Source organism: Juglans regia, chromosome 2, assembly GCF_001411555.2.
Source record: "Juglans regia cultivar Chandler chromosome 2, Walnut 2.0, whole genome shotgun sequence".
Taxonomy (NCBI): Eukaryota; Viridiplantae; Streptophyta; class Magnoliopsida; order Fagales; family Juglandaceae; genus Juglans; species Juglans regia.
Genome location: NC_049902.1, coordinates 6,211,445 through 6,232,825, shown reverse-complemented (window position 1 = coordinate 6,232,825; position 21,381 = coordinate 6,211,445). Strand labels below are relative to the sequence as shown.

General features: G+C 36.4%; 1 protein-coding gene across 1 annotated transcript; it reads right to left on the bottom strand.

The window, feature by feature from the left end:
• Positions 1–383: 383 nt before the first annotated feature.
• LOC108995425 (galactose mutarotase) lies at positions 384–2,384 on the bottom strand. The gene is made up of 5 exons (XM_018971002.2): positions 2,129–2,384; positions 1,980–2,029; positions 1,670–1,793; positions 1,419–1,517; positions 384–1,199 (listed from the first exon to the last, which is right to left on the bottom strand). The coding sequence occupies exons 1-5, from the start codon at positions 2,319–2,321 to the stop codon at positions 580–582; spliced, it is 1,086 nt and encodes a 361-aa protein (XP_018826547.1). The 5' UTR covers positions 2,322–2,384; the 3' UTR covers positions 384–579.
• Positions 2,385–21,381: the final 18,997 nt, after the last annotated feature.

Genomic DNA, 21,381 nt, shown 5'->3' with positions numbered 1-21,381 from the left:
TGTTCTTGGTTGTTTTGGTTGCCAACCACATCGATCAGCAATTCTTTTTTTGATATAAAGCACATACTCATTTCATTAAATTGAACTCAAGAAATAGAAGCTATATCATGTGTTGCAAGACTTTGAATCTCAAAAGGTCCATCTTCAATCCAGCGTTGCTCCCCATCCTCATCTTGTTGTACGTCGTAGAGCCAGTTTTGCTAAACAATCAGCTACTTTATAATCGCTTGCTCTATAGACAAAGTGATTGCTCTATATATAGACATCGATCAGCACTTCTAAATGGCTATCACAAGATGTTCAAATGGCTTAACATATATACGAAGAACGAGAGAAATAAAATGACTCGAAGAGAGCCATCGTGTTCAATGTCTTCTTGCTTTCTCCGAAAGTAAAATAAACAACACTTTTAGAAGTTATATGAGTCCTGTGAGGGACATTAAAAAAAAAAAAAAAAAAACTTATTTCTAAACATCATTAATATAACCTTTTTATTAACACGATTGGACAATGAATAACCAAAGTTCATGAATATTCGCACTATATACTTTACCCTTGAACTTTTTGCCCAAAAAATTCCTAATTAGCTGTGAATCTGTAAACCATGATATGCTTATAGGTCTCTCCGGGATTTACAATCTGTGAAGGGAAATTTGGGTGATTCACAGAATCAGGGAATCCCTGTGTTTCCAAGCAAAGACCGGCATATTCCTTATAAATGAAACCACCTTTCCCCTTCTCATCGTGCAGCATGTTACTCGTATAAAACTGCACACCAGGTGCACTTGTCCACAACTCCAGTTTCCTGCCCGAAACACTTTCCTGCACAACTGCTACCTTCCTCAAGTGAAAGGGACTTGCAGCATCTAGCACATAGTTTATGTCGTATCCATTGGGTAACTCTTTGAACCTGCTACCAATCGGTCTGGGTTCGAGAAAATCATATGCTGTTCCTTTGACGGAGAGGATTTCACCGGTGGGAATGAGTTGGTTATTAACTGGAGTGATATGTGACCCAAAAAGCTGGAGATTGTGGGATAAGATGTCCCCACTTGTGTGGCCACCCAGATTCCAGTAAGTGTGCTGTGCTAAATTCACCGGTGTAGCCTTGTTGAGAGCCTTAGCTTCCATCTTTAGGGCTAATTTGTTTGCATCAATGAGCATGTATGTTGCTGAGACAGAAACATTTCCAGGAAAGCCTGCATAAATTCATGACACATTATCCCTGGCAATGATGAGTATCATTCATGTTTCAAAACAATTTCGCGTCGATTTTACGAGCAAAACAACGATATGCTTTCACTTCATATATATATAGGTCATGTAACTTTTTTTTCCCCCTAAAAAGTTAAAAGAAACAATAAATACAAGCAATGAAGATCAAAACTGAAGAAAGGAGAGAGAGAGAGAGAGTATACCTTCCTCACCATCAAAACTGTCATACGTGAATGTTATATGACTATCTTTGCTGTAACTCTTTACTGTCCATATAACATCACCAAATCCCTTAGGGCCACCTGATATTAAACAGGTCAACTACTTTACTTATTCCAATATTTATAAATAATTCAGATTCCCAAATCGAAGTACAAACTATATATATATATATATATACACACACACACACACACACATTCACACACATATATTAGAGATTGAATATATATACCGTGGAGTGTGTTGTTTCCATCATTAGCAACTAATTTATATTTGGTTCCATTCAAAGTGAATTCAGCCCCTCCAATTCTGTTAGCAACTCGTCCAACAATGGCTCCGAAGTGGGTTGTATCATTCTTCGAATGTCAGACAGAAATTTAGTATTAAGGCTAGCTAGCAAAATATATATATATATACACGTACAAGCAACTGAAAAGGACATGAACATTTCAAATGATCTAAAGCTATATATATATATGTGATTAATAAGGAAGGAATTAAAGGGGAAAAATAAGAGAAAGCTGGAATCTGAGGAATCGCACCTTGTACTCCTTTACTGAATCGTATCCAAGAACGACATCATCTAGTTTCCCTAATCAAAGAAAATAAAACGGATTTATATACATGGAAACAAAAATCATGATGTTTTCACTCAAAACATAAAAGATCGATCGAGGGGAAAGCAACGAACCGTTTTTATCAGGGAGAATTACAGAGATCACAGTTGCACCATAGTTGGTGAGCTTCACAGAAAAATCTCCCCTCTTCAACTCGTACACTCCAACTTCTTCATTCGACTCGGTACCATTAATAATCTTAGCAAAGAAAAAGAACAGCAGAAAGAAGACATATGACAAGGTCGATACAGCTTTAGCCATGATCATAAACAGCCGCAATAATAATAACTAAAAGGAAAAATACACAAAACCAATGGTTACAACGTCAAAGAGCAGACAGCTGCTAGGTCAGCATTTATACAGAGAAGAGGAAGGAAATTTGTTTACGGTGTTTTCAGATAAGGATCACGTGCTTTTGAAAAATTTTCTGTTGGCGGAATTTTAGGATAACTGTTTGACTAATCAGTTAAGATAAACTACTTAGTTATCGAATATAAAATTATTTTTATTAATATTTATTTTTTAAAATCTTATTTATACACAAATTCCTCGTATTCTAGATATATAGTAATTAAAATATCATGAAGAATGAATATTAATGCATGATATAACTCCATGACCTCTTATCGTGACCTGATTTTCTCAGCTTCAGTCACCCAATGAATAGAAGGCCGCGTACTCGGTCACACAGCCCGTACGTACGTAACATAACTTTTCTATCTGGAGAATGCTGATCCAGAAATGTCTTGGATAAATTTTAAATAGATAAATTTTATATATAAATTTTTGTAAAAAAATAGACTATCTAAAAAATAATATTAAAAAAACTTTTTATTATTAGTAGAACCTTTTTTTTTTTTAAGAGACTTATCTGTGCCGTTGGATACGTGTTTTCGTAGTTGAATTTGAGATTCCGTACGTACGCACCTCGTACTTGTCGGACGCGAAGGCTTCTATTTTCCGGTACCTGTTGAACAGCTCCAGAACGGATGGGTGTGGAAGGCCATTTAACACCCACCAATAGAAACACACCACGTCATCACATTACAAATTAAAGAAATGAGACAGGTCGGATTCCTACACGGGCGAAGCAGAACCTACTAAATTTTGCTACCTTCGACACATTTTTCCCTTCCCTCCTCTAGGGCTGAGAGCCTCACCATGACCGCCGAGCTAGGACTTTGCAGTCGGATCTGGATTTAGATATTTGGATAAATTCGGATTCGAATCCGAATTTTAAAAAGCGAGCAGTTATCCACCCGGATGGATTAAAACCCGAGCGGATATCTAAATTTAAATCCGGATATTGAGATTTTATACTTTTTTTTTTCCTGAGTTTTTGTTTTTAAAAAACAATATGTTTTTACCACTTTTAAAATGTTTTTTTTTTAAAAGAACTTTTTAACACTTTCTAAAAGGCTTTTTCATCTAAATTTGCACCAATATCCGGATTTTATACCATGTTTTTTTTTTTAAAAAAATAAATATGTTTTTAACACTTTTAAAACGTTTTTTTCTTTTAAAATAAAAACTTTTTAACACTTTTTAAAAGGCTTCTTTATAGGCTTTTATGTTTATTATTTTTCATAGGCATTTTTTTATATAATAAATATTTTTTAATCATTTTTTTTAACCTTTTGTCACTACAAGGTTCAACAATTTTGCCAGCGATACATAATCGCTGGCAAAACACTACAAATCGCTGGCATATATCTACCCCAGTGATTTTTTAATCGTCGGAAATTCGCCGGTATTAACTCCCCACTTTAGTTCAGTACTCAGTATCAAACTTTTTTACACTAGAAGAAAAAAGGGTTAATCCAGAGCAATGATAATGTGAGCAAGATTCTTAGATTCTACCAAAAGAACTAATCAAAGTTATAATCAAAAATCCTAGTTAAAGTGTCTCATTATCTGATCAAACTTAATTAAGGCTGACAAATGAGATAGGTCTGATTAATTTAGAAATAATTAGATATATCTCAAATGCTAGAAATATATATAGTGTAATTTATTAAATCACATCTTAACAAGCACTTGGTATCCCTATTCTTGATCATTAGTAGCATTAGGACTACATGCACTCAAACCAGTAAAAAGAACTCATTCTAGCACACAAGATGTATATGAAGTCTATTGTGGGTAAATGAGGCATTTTCTATCTACATTTGGGCAGCAAAGTTTGCCCAAGAGGATTAAAGAAAAAAGGCCCTAGCTAGCACAAATCCAATTTCAAGAGCACAGAAAAATGAGAATATGTTCAATCTATCAAGACAACATTTTTATCAGTTCATGAGAATTGGAAACTTGCTGAAAAAAGAACCAAATTCGTACAGGGTCATGCTTGGGGATCATACTTCTGAAAAATTTCCTCAAGCCTTGTCACTTATCCTTAAAAATGATAAAACTTATGAACTATAATAAAACTTCATAGCATTCTGCCATCTCAGGCACCTGGCCTATTGTAAACTTGCCATAACTTCTTCTAAAAAACTCCAAATCGCAAATTCTTTAATGCATCGGAAACAACAGACTTAGAATGTTGATGGTACTGGCATGTATATATATAGGCTAATTATTTCGAAATTATCCTAAACTAATTTTGGAATACCCTAAGAAATACATATTGATATATTTTTTAGCTTACCTATATTGATTCTCAATTTTCACAAAGCAATTTGATTGACCTTAGAACACTTTTTTTTTTCAGTACCTTAATGAGGTGTTAAGTAAGATGATTTTAGATTCTATGGAAGGCATTTTTGTCATGCCCCAATTTTATAGATGACACGTATTTCCTAGCTCTCATTCTAACCCTCCTATGTGTCCTCTAAGCTTCTTTATTTGCATGCTCCTCTTTAATATCTGTAAAATAAGAAATTTTACAGGTGGAAGGTAAGTCCACGACTCGATAAGTATGATTGATTAAACTGGGTGTAATATATGAGCCTCATTTATTAAATAAAAAATAAGATTAAAATAAAAACGAAAACTAAAATCATAGTATTGAATGTAAATTAAAAATCTTGTACTATGTAGGGAAGCACTTCAAAAAATTTATCTACATAGGGAACTTTTCCTTCAAGGATAGCTGTCATTCCCACAAACTCTTCTCTATTTGAAATCTACACTTTCTCAATGTTATTTGGTATAATTATCCTTCCCATTTACTTCTCTGTTTAGGGTTTACACATTTTTAGTATCCTCTGGTATCGTTATCATTTCCAATATAACATAGTAATGGTTCCATACTAATATAAGACTCATATATCATATCCCACGATTAATTCCATAAAAAGAACGTGGCACATGTTTTTCATATAAATGTAATTGTACCATAAATCACATGAAGTTTCCAAATAAGAATATTCTTTGAATACGTCATGATAACATATATAAATGTCCACGCTATGAAACCACTATTTTCTTTTAGGCTCAGCCACACTTCAATACTATTTTGTCATGAGATGTCCCAATAAATTATTATGCAATGCAAATAAATTTTACTCTAATGTCACTCTCTTGGTGACTGCACCAGGGAATAGTCCCAGAAGAATACAGATTTCCTACTAATTACCGAAACACTAATCAATTAATATCTGTACATTCTGTTATGAGAACAGGTTCATAGCTCAAAACAAGTAGGACTATAAACTTGAGATTATCTATAATTTAGTAACAACTAATTAGTATAAGATGTATTGGCAAAATAGCAATATTTTACTGGGTCATTCAATGTTCGAGCCACGGACATGAGTTCTGTGAAACACAAAATGCAGATATTGAACGCAAAATTCGTGAAAAGAAACCCTAATTACTGGTACATTTCACAACTGCACAGATAGAAATTAGTCTAGCAAAAAAGAACTCCTAATTTTGTAAAGAAACCCGGGCGCAAAATCGATTCATTACCAAACTCCAACTGAGTAGCAGCCATACCTGTGGTGACAGAAGGACCCATGCTATCCCTCAATTGAATCTCGACCAAGCTCAGTTGGAAGCAGCTAACCCAAATCCCACAGGTTCAAAGAGACGAATCGCACGACTCCTAATCAGCTTCGGGGATACTATCTCGACCGTAGCTTCCGCGGGAGGAAAATGTGGTAAAGGAGCAAGCTTTGGGTGGTCGGGCGAAAGTGAAGATGAAATTGTTCGGGGGACGTGGGTGGAGTAGCAGCTGATCTCTCGGAAAGGCAAATGGAGATGGAATATTGCGGAAGAACAAAGAGAAGTGGAGGGGGAAAGAAATCGGGGGGAAAAACAAAATATCTTTAGGGGAATGGCGCCACTTACTATATTACGGCGAAATCGAGCGTTGCAACAGGTTTTTTCATTTACCGGCGAAATAAATCGCTGTTAAAAAGACTATTGTCGCTGCAACTCGATAAGTAACTTCATGAATCAGTTTTCTCAACGGAATTAAGCGGCGATTAAAAAATCGCCGCAAAAAACACTCTAATGCGGCGTTCTATATTGCAACACTAGAAAAATCGCCGGTAAAACCCTTTTTTCTTGTAGTGTGTATTGCCTATTCAAATTTTTATAAAACAAAATAAATAATAATAGACATCAACATACACAATACATTACATTACATTGTTGTTTACAAGGAACAAATAGTAAAAAATTTAAAAGCAGCAGCAAAGAACTATGGAAGAACATTTGATGTCGAGCTCCCTATCCCTTTTCATTGTGAGCTGTGGGAAAAGAACATGAAATCAAGAAATTAGTAAAAGAATCATATCCCAACTGATATGCATATATATTAGAGAAAAAATGAGATAGTGAGAAAGCATAATAAGCACAATGGCAGGCCATGGAAGATGCATAACACAATCTTTCTCTTCATCTTTCACATCCCACTATTGTCTTCTCTAAAGCTCATCTCAGAGAAACAGAAAAATAAATAATGGTGTGAAGAAATGAAGTTCATAGTTTGAGTCATGTGGACAGTTTTCTCATGAACTTCACACAAAATAATCATCTAAGTAGGTCATGAAGTTCACTTCTTGAGAACAGACAAGAGAAATGAGAGATACCTAAATGAGACTAGAGACAAAGTGAGGCCTAATAAACTGGAGTATGCATTGGGATTTCTTATCATATTTCTCCAGACTCAGATCCAAACCAAAAGGAAGGAAAAAAAAGTTTAATGCACGCAGTGGAGAAATAGAGAACTTCAGATTCTTGACATACAATATCTAAAGAAATGAATAGCAAGAAAAAAATTGAAATAAACTATAGATTAGGAAAAAAAATACAAACCCAGATCCAAACCAAAAAGGGAAAAAAAGTTTGATGAACATAGCCCAACATCCAGAGATCAGAAAAAAAAAATAGAAAAAAACCCCGAAATAGATCCAAACCAAAAGATTATCGAGAAATAGAAAGAACAGAACAAACAACCAAGAACAGATTCAAATCATTCACTATCAGCTATCTGAACGAGTCCAATATACAAGAGATCTATGAGAACTTCAAAACCAAGACAAACCAAATCTATACTATCAAATTTCAAAAACCCCATAAAACGTTCAAATCTATAATAGCAACCAAGATTCACAAACCAAATGGTTATGGAGTCAAAACAAAAACGAAAACCCAGATCTAATCAATCCATATATACAAAAATGAACTCTCCCAGCAACCAAACACAAAGAACATGGAGAAATTTGAAGTGCATACAGACCTGCCAGAGAATGACAGGGTTGGAAGTCTTCGCAAAAGACTCTTTGCGAGAAGAGGCTTTTGGGTCTTCTTTGCAAAATCAGATCTTGTCTTCTTGTTCTAGGATACAAAATTTGTAAATAAAAAACATAATGTATTTTCACTAGAAAAAACAAAACAAACACAGATACAAATCCAAACCCAAAGGGAGGAAAAAAGAAAAGAAAAAGAAAACAGAAAAACATAGATAAGCCGACATAAATTTAGATCTACAAGCATAGGAACTCAGATCTACAGAAACGTATTTGCTGGAAGATTTAAAAAAAAAACAAACGCAAAAAGCAGATCTATAAACACAGAATCTCAAATCTACAAATACAAACTTAGAGAGAGAGAGAGAGAGAGAGAGGAAACTATCGAGTAGAGAGAAGAAAGTGACGTTAATAGACGACGGCCACTGCTAGTCACCAGCGATGATGAATTTGATGAAGGATGCTTCGGTTTCGTTGGGGGGAGAGAGAGAGAGAGAGAGAGAGAGAGAGAGAGAGAGAGGAAGTGAGCGTCTACTGTGAGACCGACGACCCAAACGGGGAAAGGGGAAACGTATGGGTTAAATACTACGGGTTATGCATTTTAAGTTTTAACGTTAAAGCCGGTTATGGATAAAACACCGGTTAAATACCGGATCCGTAACCGATCCGGGCGGATATAATAATTTTGTATTCGCCCGGATCATCCAGATTTTCGGATATTTAACCAGACCGGAAACAAATCCTGTCTGGATGCACACCCTTATGCCTAGCTGCTACTGGACCCCCACATGCCGTTGAATCCTTTAATTTGCTTCATTTGCTTATTTCGCTTCATCACATTGTGTAAGAATAATGTGACATGAATGTTGAAGATGTAGTCAATGTAGACAATGCAGTGGATGTAGTGAATGTGGAAGATGTAGTGTGTTAATGCCTTAATTTGCACAACAGACCAGAAAGGAGAAAATAATCATCCCCAGCTCACGAAATGACTTGGACTTCGATACGGTATTCTTCGCATTCATCCATAAAATATGTATATAATAAATAAACTAAATAAAAATAAATATAGAGAGACACATAGATTTACATAGTTCGGCATAAAAGCCTACGTCCAAGGGTTGTTTGGGGCCGAAATCCATTATAATGAGTGATTTTAGAATCCCTAATGGCTTACACATCTCACAATACAATTGAGAAATTTAGGGGAGATCATTTGGAGTTGCTATCTGTGGTGGAGTTTGGGTGTAGGGAGCTTCTGTGGAGATATTTTGTATAAAGAGCTTGTCATATTTGTGGGGGACCTATTCCTTATATAGAGACCTATTTTCGTGGGGTGATTGAATCCAATTTGTCTTGCGAAGCATTTTCCTTTTAGAAGTTTGAGTCTCTTTCTTTTTAGGAGTATGAGTCTCATTCCTTTTAGGAATCTGAGTCAACTTGTATTATCTCTTTTTGGCTTTATCTCTTAACTTGATTTTCGACCTTATCTTGCGGCTAAATTATATACTGCTGATTTGATCCCTATAGATGCCCGCAATTCTTAAGGATGATTTACTAGACTAGAAAGCCTTGAAAATCTTCAAGTCAATAATCAGTAGAATAAACTTTGAAATTTGGTCACTGATTTCCTATTTGGTCCTTGGTTTTCTCTTTGTTTAGTGCTAAGTGGTCAGGAGCTTAGCTTGGAGAGATATGCGAGAGATGTACTTGACTGCCTTAGGTGTGAGCATGGAGCTCTGCTTGGGCGAGAGATGTAGTGGACCGTGTTAGGGCCGAGCACGGAGCTTGATTTTGGCGAAAGATGTACTCGACTATATTAGGGGCGAGCACATAGCTCGATTTTGGCTGGAGATGTACTCGACCCTATCAGGGCGAGCGCGGAGCTCAATTTTGGCGGGAGATGTACTTGACCCCAATAGGTGTGAGTGTGAAACTTGATTTTGAGTTTGTTTATTTGTGTAGATGTTTGTCATGACAGATTGTTTATTGTCGGCAATGAGTGCATATTTCCATAATTTATTTTTTGTGTGTATTTTTGTGAATGTTTTTACTTTTGTTGGTAGTAGTGAATTTTTTGTCCCCTTGGTGTAAATTATTGTTGTTGTTCTCGTTTTGTTGTTTGTTGGTAGTAACCCGCACTTAAGTGGTCATTAAGCTAGTTGAATCCATGGGTCCACATTAGGCAGTTGTCGAGTCCGTTGACTCGTTCTAGAAAGAAATCCGCGCGATGCGGTTGTGGAGCTCAGTGGTTCGTTCTCGAAGGTAGCTTGCAGATGGTGGTTTTGGCGCGAGCATAAACACTTGGTGTTTTCTGGAGAAGATGTTATGCTTATATTGTTGTCCATGTGAGAGAGGTCGGGTAGTCGAGAGAGTTTTCTGCCTGTTAGGCACATCGGAGATTGGGTGGTCTTTGACCTTTCCCTCCTGTTGGCTCGTCACGAGGGAGATCTGTCAGTCTGATAACTTGTCTCGCCTATTGACCCTCGACTAGAGATGAGTAGGGTCTAGCGGTCCTTGACCTTTCCCTTTTCCATGGGCATTACGAGTCTTTGGACTTATTATTGGTGTTTAAGGGTCACATGGTCTCTTGACCTTCGTGCTATTTTTCATGGGCACCTCGAGTCTTTTGACTCACCATTAGTGTTTAAGGATTGCATTGTCTTTTGATCTCCGCACCTTTTTTCTTGGGGCATTGCGACTTTTTTTACTCGTCACGGTGTTTAAGGGTCGCGTGGCCTTTTGACCTCCGCGCCCTTTCTCGTGGGCACTGTGAGTTTTTGGACTCATCATTAGTATTTAGGGGGATACTTGACCGCATTGTTGTGGCGGGAGGTTGAGTTCGACCACCTTGAGAGGATTTTACCAAAAACGAAATAAGTTGGTGTAATATAAATTACAAGTTTGAGATTTGTAAATCTAAGTCATTCCCCTAGAGTGTTATGAAGGTTGGCGATGCCTGTGCATAGCCCATGCATAGCCATGCTTTGGCATTGATGAAGGCCCACAATACCAAGCGGTCTATTATGATGAAAATATATTAAGATGCCTGTGCGGTGCTCGGGAAGGGCTTTGCGTGGGCGATTTCTCAAGAAATATATTTCTCGAGTGTGTAGCAATTCAGATTCTCTTGGAATCTCGAGGAGTTTGGGTGGGGAAAATCTCCAAAAACCAAATTTATTAGTAAAAAAATGAAATTCAAATAGCAAGTTTGAGAGAAACAAACCAGAGCAATTTTTGCCCTTGTTTTCCATTTTTTTTTTTATTGGAAGCTGTTTATTTCTAACTCGTCTGGAGTACATGGCAAAAAACACTGACGGTCTGAATGGTTGGCACTGGTGGCTTCACTCGGTCGTGGGGCGAGGAGCACTTGAGGGCGAGGAAGTTCTCCATGGGTGAGGAAATTCTTCATGGTCTAGTGTGTTGAAGGTCGATGAGGGTGGCAGGGAGCTGCCGTGGTGTGAAACCTTAGTCGCCATGGGGTGGCGAGGAGCTTCATGGCGTGGAACCTTGGTCGCCTTGGCTTGAAACTTAAACGCACTGCATGCTCGTTGCTCGCTAGAGGTGTTACCTTCTCGGTGAGGTCGTTATCTGCCACTGGTGTGGCGAGGACCATGGGAATGCTCAAATTTTTGGTGTTGTTCCGCACCTTTGTAGAAGCTCACCGGTGTCATAAATGATCGCCATTAGTCTTTGTTGCTTCTTATGGTGGGAATGTGGGTGCCTGCAAGAATACAGCATGCGGGTGGTTTGCCCGTTGGCTTTCAACCCTTGTGGTTTGCTTGTTGCCCACCACTATGGCGAGCAGATTTGCAGCAGGTGGAGTGTCTGTTGTTTAGGATAGCCATGATAACGATAGAGTGCACTAGCGAGTTGGGTGAAGGTCGTTGGGGGCCTCACTAGTTCGTAATCGGTTGGCAATGTCTTCCTTGTATGCTTTTGGGCTCCTAGCGGCAAGAATCTCTGCAGGGACAACTTCTGTGCTCGGGTTCCTTCTTGTCAGTGGCAGAAAAAAATGGCTGGACAGGTGGCAACTGTTGGTGGTCTGCCAGCTCAAGGCCATCTGGCTGGGTTGGGTAGTGAGAATACTTGAGAAGTGTTGAGGATGTTTGTGAATAGTAGTGAAAAAGTAATAATAGAATATTGAATAGTAGTAAAAAGTAGGTAAAAAGTAATGAATAGTAAAAAAGTAAGTGAAAAATAATAATAAAATAAAGAATAATAGTGAGAGTACTTGAGGTACTCTCACTACCCAAATGTAGCCACTAGTGTGGCTCTTCTCGGTATTCTAGACACATGTCGATGGTGACACCATTCCTACTGGTAGTCTGGAAGCTCAAACCATCTTGGTGTGGCTCTTCCCGATACTCCAGTTATCGTCAATGGTGACTCCATTCCATCACGAACAAGCTAGATCTCCTCGCACCAGTGACAGAAAATGGTGCGAGCGATGGTCAACGCCGAGCAAGTTGGTGTTCATTGGTGAGAACGTCGAGGGACAGTCGACGAGCAGTACCTTGTGGGTGGTGACTTCCTTGCTGGCGATAGAAATTTTCGGCAGCTCAGGTGGTGGCTGGTGGCGGTTTTACCGGTGCACGAATGCCTAGTTTTTGTTGATCTTCAACAGCATGAGTCCTCTGCCTACACTGATCCTAGCGTGAATTGCTTTCGTGGTTGAGGACCATCTTGCTGGCGACAAGGAGCTTCTGTTGTATGGGTGGTGGCTAGAGGTGGTAGAGGACCATTATGCTGGTGACAAAGGTCCGTGGTTGTTGCTGTCTAGCGAGTTGCTGGTGGGTGAAGCTGCCCGCAGCTTGCATCATGCACGAGTCCTCTGCCCTCCTTCGTTCATTGGATCCGTGCATGCCAACGAGAGGGAAGCACCTCGCCGGCAGTAGACAATGCCGGCAAGCCCAGTTGTGGCTATTGGCAGTCTTAACAGCCCCTAGGTAGCTAATGGGTGATCTCCCGCTAGTTGCTGGGTTCTTGGCATTGAGATATCGATGGGGAAACCCCATCGCCTCAGTTTTGATTCCTGGCGGGATTGTGCTGCACCACACAGGAGGTGGTGGACAGCAAGTCTACCATGCAAGGTGATGCTTGAAGGGGTCGTGCAAGTGCATCGGGCCGTGCAAGAGCACGTAACGTGCATGGCATACATCGCTATATGTGGTGGAGTTTGGGCGTAAGGAGCTTCTGTGGAGATATTGTGTAGAGAGCTTGTCAGATTTGTGGAAGACCTGCTCCTTATATAGAGGTCTATTTCTTTGGAGTGATTGCGTCCAACTTATCTTGTGAAGTCTTTTTCCTTTTAGAAGTCCGAGTCTCTTTCCTTTTTGGAGTACGAGTCTCTTTCTTTTTAGAAATTCTAGTCAACTTATCCTATCTGTTCTTGGTTTTATCTCTTACCTTGATTTTTAGCGTTATGTCGAGGCTAAATTATAGGCTATTGATTTGACCATACACAGTGAGTTTGATTTCCTCTTCTAGTAGTGGTCTTTTAGAGTCATGCTAAGAATGATGAACATGCTAAGAAGAACTGTCATTCAATGAGGTATAATAGCATGAAAATATCATTTTGTGTTTTATTTGTTTTAATCTAATAACTTAATTTTTTGTGCTCTATTGTTTTGTATGTATAAATAATGAAAATACAAGTGACAAAATATATCAAAAGTTGGACCCTAAGTGCAAACAGAAGGTCGATGTTTAATCCAGAGTTTTTACGATATTTGTTCCATTCTCCATGACTTCATTGATTTTTTTTTTTTTTTTTTTTTTTGGTTTTTTTTTATCCCACGGTGAATGACGTATATTTTCGATGATGGAGCTTTTTGACGTAGCGCATGGCTGCTTTTGGACAGTTGTTTTGCAAATGTTTTAGCTTGTAATAAATTCAAATTTGGGTTATATGTTGAGATTCTTGACATATTTTGGAATTTTATGAAAAGTTGACAGATTTTGTGCTTATTATGGTTTTGGACAGATTTTGCAATTTTTTTTGTGACAATATTAGGTCTGGACAGATTTTGTGCCCTTGATAGAGCTTGTATGTTCTGCTTTTGGACAGGTTTGGGTTAATTATATGTACATGGTCTGGACAAATTTTGGGATTTTATGTAAACTTGACGGACTTTGGGCTTCTTCGTGCATGGTTGTGGAAAGATTTTGCAATTTTTTTGTGCTAAAAGCCAAAAGATTTTTTTTTTTTTTTTGATAAAACGGAACTTCATTAAAAAAAATAGTAATAATACATCAATTGATATCAAACCATAGTGCATGACTAACAAAAGAAGGGATTTGCTCCCACTAGACATTAATACCACCAACATTCCATGCATATCTAGCTGGAGAGTGAGCTACCTCATTCCCTATCCTGTTAACATGTTGACCTCGAACTTTCTGGAAGCGCTTCATTAAATTCTTAGCTTCATTGATCAAGTTACCAGCACTTGCAAATGACTCATTTGTTGACTACAGCTCATAAACCACAAAGACAATCGCATTCAATGATTAACTTCGGTATACCAAGTATGAGACATAGCTGAAGTCCTCTCAACACAACAATGGATTCAATAGTGGCTGCCTCATCCATTTCCTCTTCATTCTGGCTTCCGGCCATCACAATTCCTATAGTCATATCCCATAGGACTATCCCAACTCCAGCTTTCCTCAAATCAGTAAACACTGCACCATCTACATTTACTTTGAGATACCCATATGGTAGAGCTTGCCATTTAGAAAACTTATACATATCCCTTCTTGTTGTTGTTTGCACATCATTGAAAGCTTTGCAAAGTTATCATAAAGCATGTTCAGCTACTTGAATAGGTTGTATCAAATTATGTTCCATCTGCAATTGATTCCGCCTATACCATAAACTTCAACACAGAATAAAAAATATAGTTAACTCAGCTTCACTTCCTTGCAGCATAACCATTCTCACAGTATCAATAAAAGTCAAAGAGGATTGAAAATTTTGTAACATAGGAAGAAATTTCTGTCACAAACTATAGTTAGAAGAACAAGTGAGCATAGCATGGCTAATGTCTTCTTCATAGACATGGCAGAAACCACTTTGAGTCTCCACAACAACCTTTCTCCTCCTGAGATTAGTGAGAGTTGGCAATATATCCTTACATGCCTTCCCTGCAAAATTTTTATCTTCCTGGGAACTTTCATGTGCCATATCCTCCTCCAAAGAGTCCTATCTTGCATCTGCAAAGAGGTTTTCCCATCACATCTGACCATTGAGTTCTGAATCAGCTTATAAGCACTATTGACAGAAAATTTGACATTTGCTTCCTTATACCAAATCCATCTATCCAAAACCTAATTTGGTAACAATTGGATCATGAGGATCTCCACTGTTGTATTTGGATTAAAGAGAGCTCTAACCAACTGTGCATTCTATGTTTTAGTAGTAGCATCAATTAAACTGTCCAATGTTTGTTCTTCATCAACAACTTCCCCATTTCTACCATCTAAAACAGACTATAAGAGTCTGGGCCATGTAACCAAGGGTCCTTCCAAATCTTCACTGTATCTCCATTACCAACTTGCCATCTACATCCTTCCAAAAGCCATATCCTTGCCTAAAAAATGCCCCTCCAAGCATAGGATGGAATAGGGCCTAAAGAAGCTTGGAAAAAAGTACAGTTAGTGTAATATTTGGCCTTGAAAATTCTCTGCATCAGTGAATTTTCATTTTGTAATAACCTCCACTCTCGCTTAGCCAATAGAGACATTAAACATGTGTAAATTCCAAAACCCCATTCCACCTCTAAACTTTGAAACACATAATTTCTTCCAACTTAACCAATAAATTTTCCTCTCATTACTCATTTGCCCCCACCAAAACCTCACCATCATCATCTCAAGTTCTTGGCACAAAGTCAAGGGTAATTTAAAACAGCTCAGAGAGTAGGTGGGTATGGATAAGACCACTATTTTTATAAGAATTTCTCTACCCCTTAAGAAAATAGTTTTTCTTTCCAATTCTGCAATTTGATCCACACCCTTGTGTTAATACCTTCAAATGCACGGGCTTTAGATCTCTCAACAAAACTTGACAACCCCAAATATCTATCATACTGCTGAAAATTATTAACACTCCATAAATGCAACAACTCTCTTTATTTAATAGCGGCCACAAAATCTGACAACTTTTCATAAAATTCGAAAATCTGTATGTTATGACTTTTTATAGCGTCCACAAAATCTTAGTAACGTATTTGTTTTGCACAAATACAAATGCACTTGTATGTTATTAATTTTGGACAGGTTTTGATAATTGAAATTCCGGACGTACATTATAAATCTCGACATTCAGTACTTGATTACATTCACTTGTATGGTTGATCTTTGGAATATATATAAACGCAGGAGGAATTATATATGATGGAGGCTGGTATATATTTGAATATAGCTAGCTAGGTTTCATTCAAATACAATCTTAGGATCGAATAAATTTTATTCATGCCTTTAATTCATGGTACGTAGTCATGATGTCACTTAAATATTAACACATGTAACTTTTGTATCAGTCATAACAAAAAATAAACATAAAAAGAGATAAATATGATATTTATTAATTACAACATATACCCAAGAGATCATAAGGAAAAGATATATTTTTGAAGAATTTTCTGTTGGCAGAATTCTAGGATAACTAATCATGTTGGCTAATTGGTTAATTAAGATAAGCGTAAGGCCAGTGAGCCAAGGGAAAAAGGTAAAGGTGCAAAGCTTGGATGTCGAAATGGATCACAACAATTAATTAATATGCATGATGATAAGTGGGATTATGGATGGGGTCTCGGAATTCTTATCGTTATAAATATATTAGTCATGTGTTTGTGCCACGTACGTTGTTACTGTATTTCTGTTCACTTTTCAATATTTCTGTATATAATTACCAATTAGTTATTAAAACACATAAATTTATAGAAGCCGTTTTAGCTAAAACTCTCATCAGTATATATATTTATATATATATATATATATATATATTGGATATTCATCATACAAATTACTAAATTTTATTATAAATATAACATTGATCGATGATCATCGGTACTTGATAACAAATTAAGGAGACATGAAAACTACATGATATATTTCATATAGATCCGTACACTTGGTGCGCGCCTTGCCTTAATGACGTTAATTGATGAAAATATATATACATAAGCTATAATATATGAAGGATTTCTGTCCCAAGGCTTTAAGGATGCCCGTCCCGTCCAGGGGGCCGAGGGCGTTTGTTGACCGTGCATCCGGACGGGGGGCCATGCGCTGGAACACGGCCACGGCCTCGGTTCCACGGAGCACCCGAAGGGGAGCAGTGCGGCGGTGAATTTATTAAACTAGACAGGGTATGAATACTGCCATGCTTTACATGAGTACTGATCTTTTGTTCTGCAATGAGACGAGATTCAAATTACATGTATACAATTTGAAGGAAATAAAATCAGGTATATATTAATAATGGTTCTTCAAATTTTAATTGCTTTTGTTTTGAAGAAAACAAGAGGTCGCGACAAATACGATCGAGGAGCATGCAGGCACAAGATCAACAGTTTGCTTACTTGAATATATAAAAATCAATAGTGAAAATTAATATATATATATATATATATATATATACTCACCGTGTTGATGATCAAGAACAACCGTGATTTATCGGGAGGCAACATCTCTAGCAAAGATGAACGATGCGATGATCAATACAAGGGCAAAGGAAACCTTAAAAGCCATATATCTTGAGTAATTAGGTAGGTCCGCCGTTGTTTAGATATGTAGAAACATGTACATACATGCAGTCGCCACTTCGAGGAGGTTGATTATCAGCTAGCTAGCTACGCTGATATTTGGAGCCAGCTATGAACTTGATCAAGCCACAAAATAATTTGGAGTCGCCACTTTCAAAGCAGGACCATGTGATCACACTGAAAGGAAAGGTTTAATTAAGTGGTACCCACCACAAAGAAAATTGGAACACATAAAATAAGTAGAGGGAAAAGATCAGGTGGCTAGTGGTACCATATCCAGACATAGATGCCTAGACGGTAAGAGGTCGGAGGTGAATTTTTAATTGGGTGGGTCTACGCCCACCTGGAGCTCTGGGTCCCCGCATTTTTTTTTTTACATGATTTTTTTAATATTTGTAAATATTTATTTTTAAAAAAATTCACTATATTATTAAAAAAATACTTAATATTCAGGGAGTAAAAAAAACAACTAAAAAAAAAAATTCCAGATGGAGCCCCAATGATAAGCCTAGTTTTTTCCTTTTTAATTTTAGTTTGAGCCATAACCCTAATTCCCCAATACCCATTCAATAAATTATATTTAGGTGGTTAATACCTTTATAGATATGATAATTATACTCATGAGTGTGTAAACGCTGTATAATAACTTTAAAAAAATTGAATATATACAAGATTCAGATGAAAAAAGAAAAAATTTTTTAATAGTAGATATTATTAATTTTCAAAGCAACTGTATAACGTTTACACACTTCACGACTATATATAGTATTACTTTACCTTTAAAGTAAATCCGTATTTAAACTCCATCCTTGAATCTAAACATCCATACCAAATAACTCAAGAGTTTTGTTTTCATTAGTCATCTTCCCCGAGCATTAAGTTGAAGGGGAGATGAAATTAGGCTTGGTTGTGAATCCACTCGGAAATTATTAGATTCTATTTACCAGAATTGCAGTAACATTACTTAAAAAACAAAACATCTAGCTTTGAACAAGACCAACGTGTCCAATATGTCTAACAAGTAGGCCTAGAAATTATGAAGGGCCAACAAAAGTCTTCTACATGCTGTCGGCAAGCTTCTCGGATTAAATAACACTCACAAATTACATTATATCTTGGAAGCCCCACTATGAGATTCGCTTTGGCTCACTTGATATTCGCTCTCCGATGTGCAAACGTACAGTATATATATATAGTACTATATAATATATATAGTATATATATAGTATTATAACTATAGTATAGTGTATATATATATATATAATACTATACTATATATATATATATATATTTTTTATAAAACGGATGTTACCCTTCATTAAGAGAGGACTTACAAAATTGACTTGAAAAACAAGTCAATTACAATTGTTAGTATCTTCTTAGTACACTTTCGTGACTGACATGGTCTAGTCCAGACAGTAAATCTCGAAAGACCTAGATCTTAGAGAAAATACCACCCATGTCCACCACAGAGATTATAAAGTCTCATACCCTGACTAAGCGGAGTAGGTATACAAAACCCCGTCAACGTGGAGGGGGGGACTAATACTCCATTCGGACCAAAGTCCAAGGCACTACTTTTTTTGAATTTTTATTAACCTAGAAACTACATTACACAAAGAAAAAACACTGCACCAAAAGAAAAAAAGAACACAGAGGCTGTTGTGGCGCGTGCAGTACACATTCCACTCTGGGAAGGGAACTAACAGTCGACCTTGGAGATCCCGAACTCATAGACTCCAGAAACGCCGCGCGTGGTGTTGGCAGAGGGCTCCCCAGTGGTGGGTGAAGGCCACGTGCCAAACAACACCGAAACTAAGAGCCGCGCATGCGGGCTACTCGCCGCTCCGTTTGGTGCCGCATTCGGTAGTTTTTAAGATCGGCTGCAGGGCAACACCATGGTGGGGCGCGTGCTAGCCTGTGGGCGGCGGGAAGACTCAGATCGACGGTTCACTCTTATTTCGCCTGAAAATACACAACAACACAAAACAAAAACTACAAAGAAGAGAAGGGATGGAGGAGGAGGAGGAGGAGGGGAAGGGAACCGAAGCTCCCCCCCTAAAGCCGGATCTGCGAAAGTGATTTTTAGAGAGAAGGGAGAGAGTTTTCGAGAGCGAGAGCCAATGGAATCAATATTTCTGTATATATAGTATATATATACACTATATATATAATGCACTATATATATACTATATAGTAATATTTTCTGGAATTTCAAGTCATCTGAGGGTCATAATTTGTATGACTTAAAAGTTTCAAATATATGACTTTCAATGGACACATATATCGATGTCTGAAGATACTTATGACCCACTTCATAGCCACAAACGCAACAACTGAAAGTACGCAACTACAACGTGATTACCGAGCTAGTTAGCTAGTCAGTCCTCTATATATACATAGTAAAACTGCATTGCTATTTACTGATCCAATGGCCAGTCTTGTTTTTTATCTCCCTCTACATGAAAAAAGTATTATACTTTATATATAGTTAAGTTATATAATTTTTTTTTCTTTTTTTTAAGATTAAGTTTTATACTATACTTATAATTTGAATAATAATCATATTCTAACTAAATTAATATGAATATATTATATATACTTACTCCATGTTAAATATTAATTCTCATTTTAGTTGTATATTAAATGTTTTTAATCTTGACTTAAATTAAGATCCTAAACTTATAATTTTCTTGTTAAATATATTCAATAAAAATTCAAAAACCATAATCACAATATTTCAAATCCATATCACTAAAAAGCAATTGTGTTGTAGTGATTCCTAAACAGGTTTAAGGTTCATGCAAAATCACACAAAATCTAACAAACAACATATACATATATACAACACAAGCTAATTAACAGAGTTATTTAGTAAGTATGCTATTTCTTACTTAGTACTTTTTTTATCTTATTTGTTTTATTTACTAAGTATGTTATCATGAATTAGCTTTTGTATAATATCTTATTAATTAATTTGTATTAGTATATTTAAATTAAATTCATGTTAAATCTATTATTTAATTATTAGTTATTTTACTTTTATTAGTTATTTACTAAGTTTATCTTATTTGTTTTATTTACTAAGTATGTTATCATGAATTACTTTGTTTTATTAGTTATATAGTATAAATTAGTATCTTTGTGCAATATAGTATTTGTTAAATTAGCTTTTTGTATAATATCTTACTAATTAATTTATATCAGTATATATAAATTAAATTCAAGTTAAAGCTATTATTTATTTATTAGTTATTTTACCTTAATTAGTTATTTACTAAGTATGCTATTTTTTACTTAGTACTCTTTTATCTTATTTGTTTTATTTACTAAATATGTTATCATGAATTACTATCCTAATTGTTAAAACTATTATTTACCTAATTGTATCTTCTACATTCACAATATTAAAAATTTCAAGATATTTTTTTAATTTTTTTTTTTAAATTCACAACATATTCACAATTAAATACCAATACAATCGAGGAGCATGCAGGCACAAGATCAACAGTTTGCTTACTTGAATATATAAAAATCAATAGTAAAAATTAATATAATATAATATATATATATATATATATATATATATATATATATATATATACACACATACATACATACTAGGTTTTGAAAATAGCTGCTTTTATGTAATTAAAATGTTATAGCCGCAATACATGATGCATTTAATTATTGCATAAATGTTTCAACTTTATGGATTAGAGTCTAGACTGTCCTTTTTAACAGCTCTTGTTTCAATTGACTCAAAATGTTATCATAGTCGCAAGGACGTGGACGCACTTAAAACTGCCTCGTCAAAAGTCAAACCTGCTGCCATTCAAGTTTTGTCATAAAAAG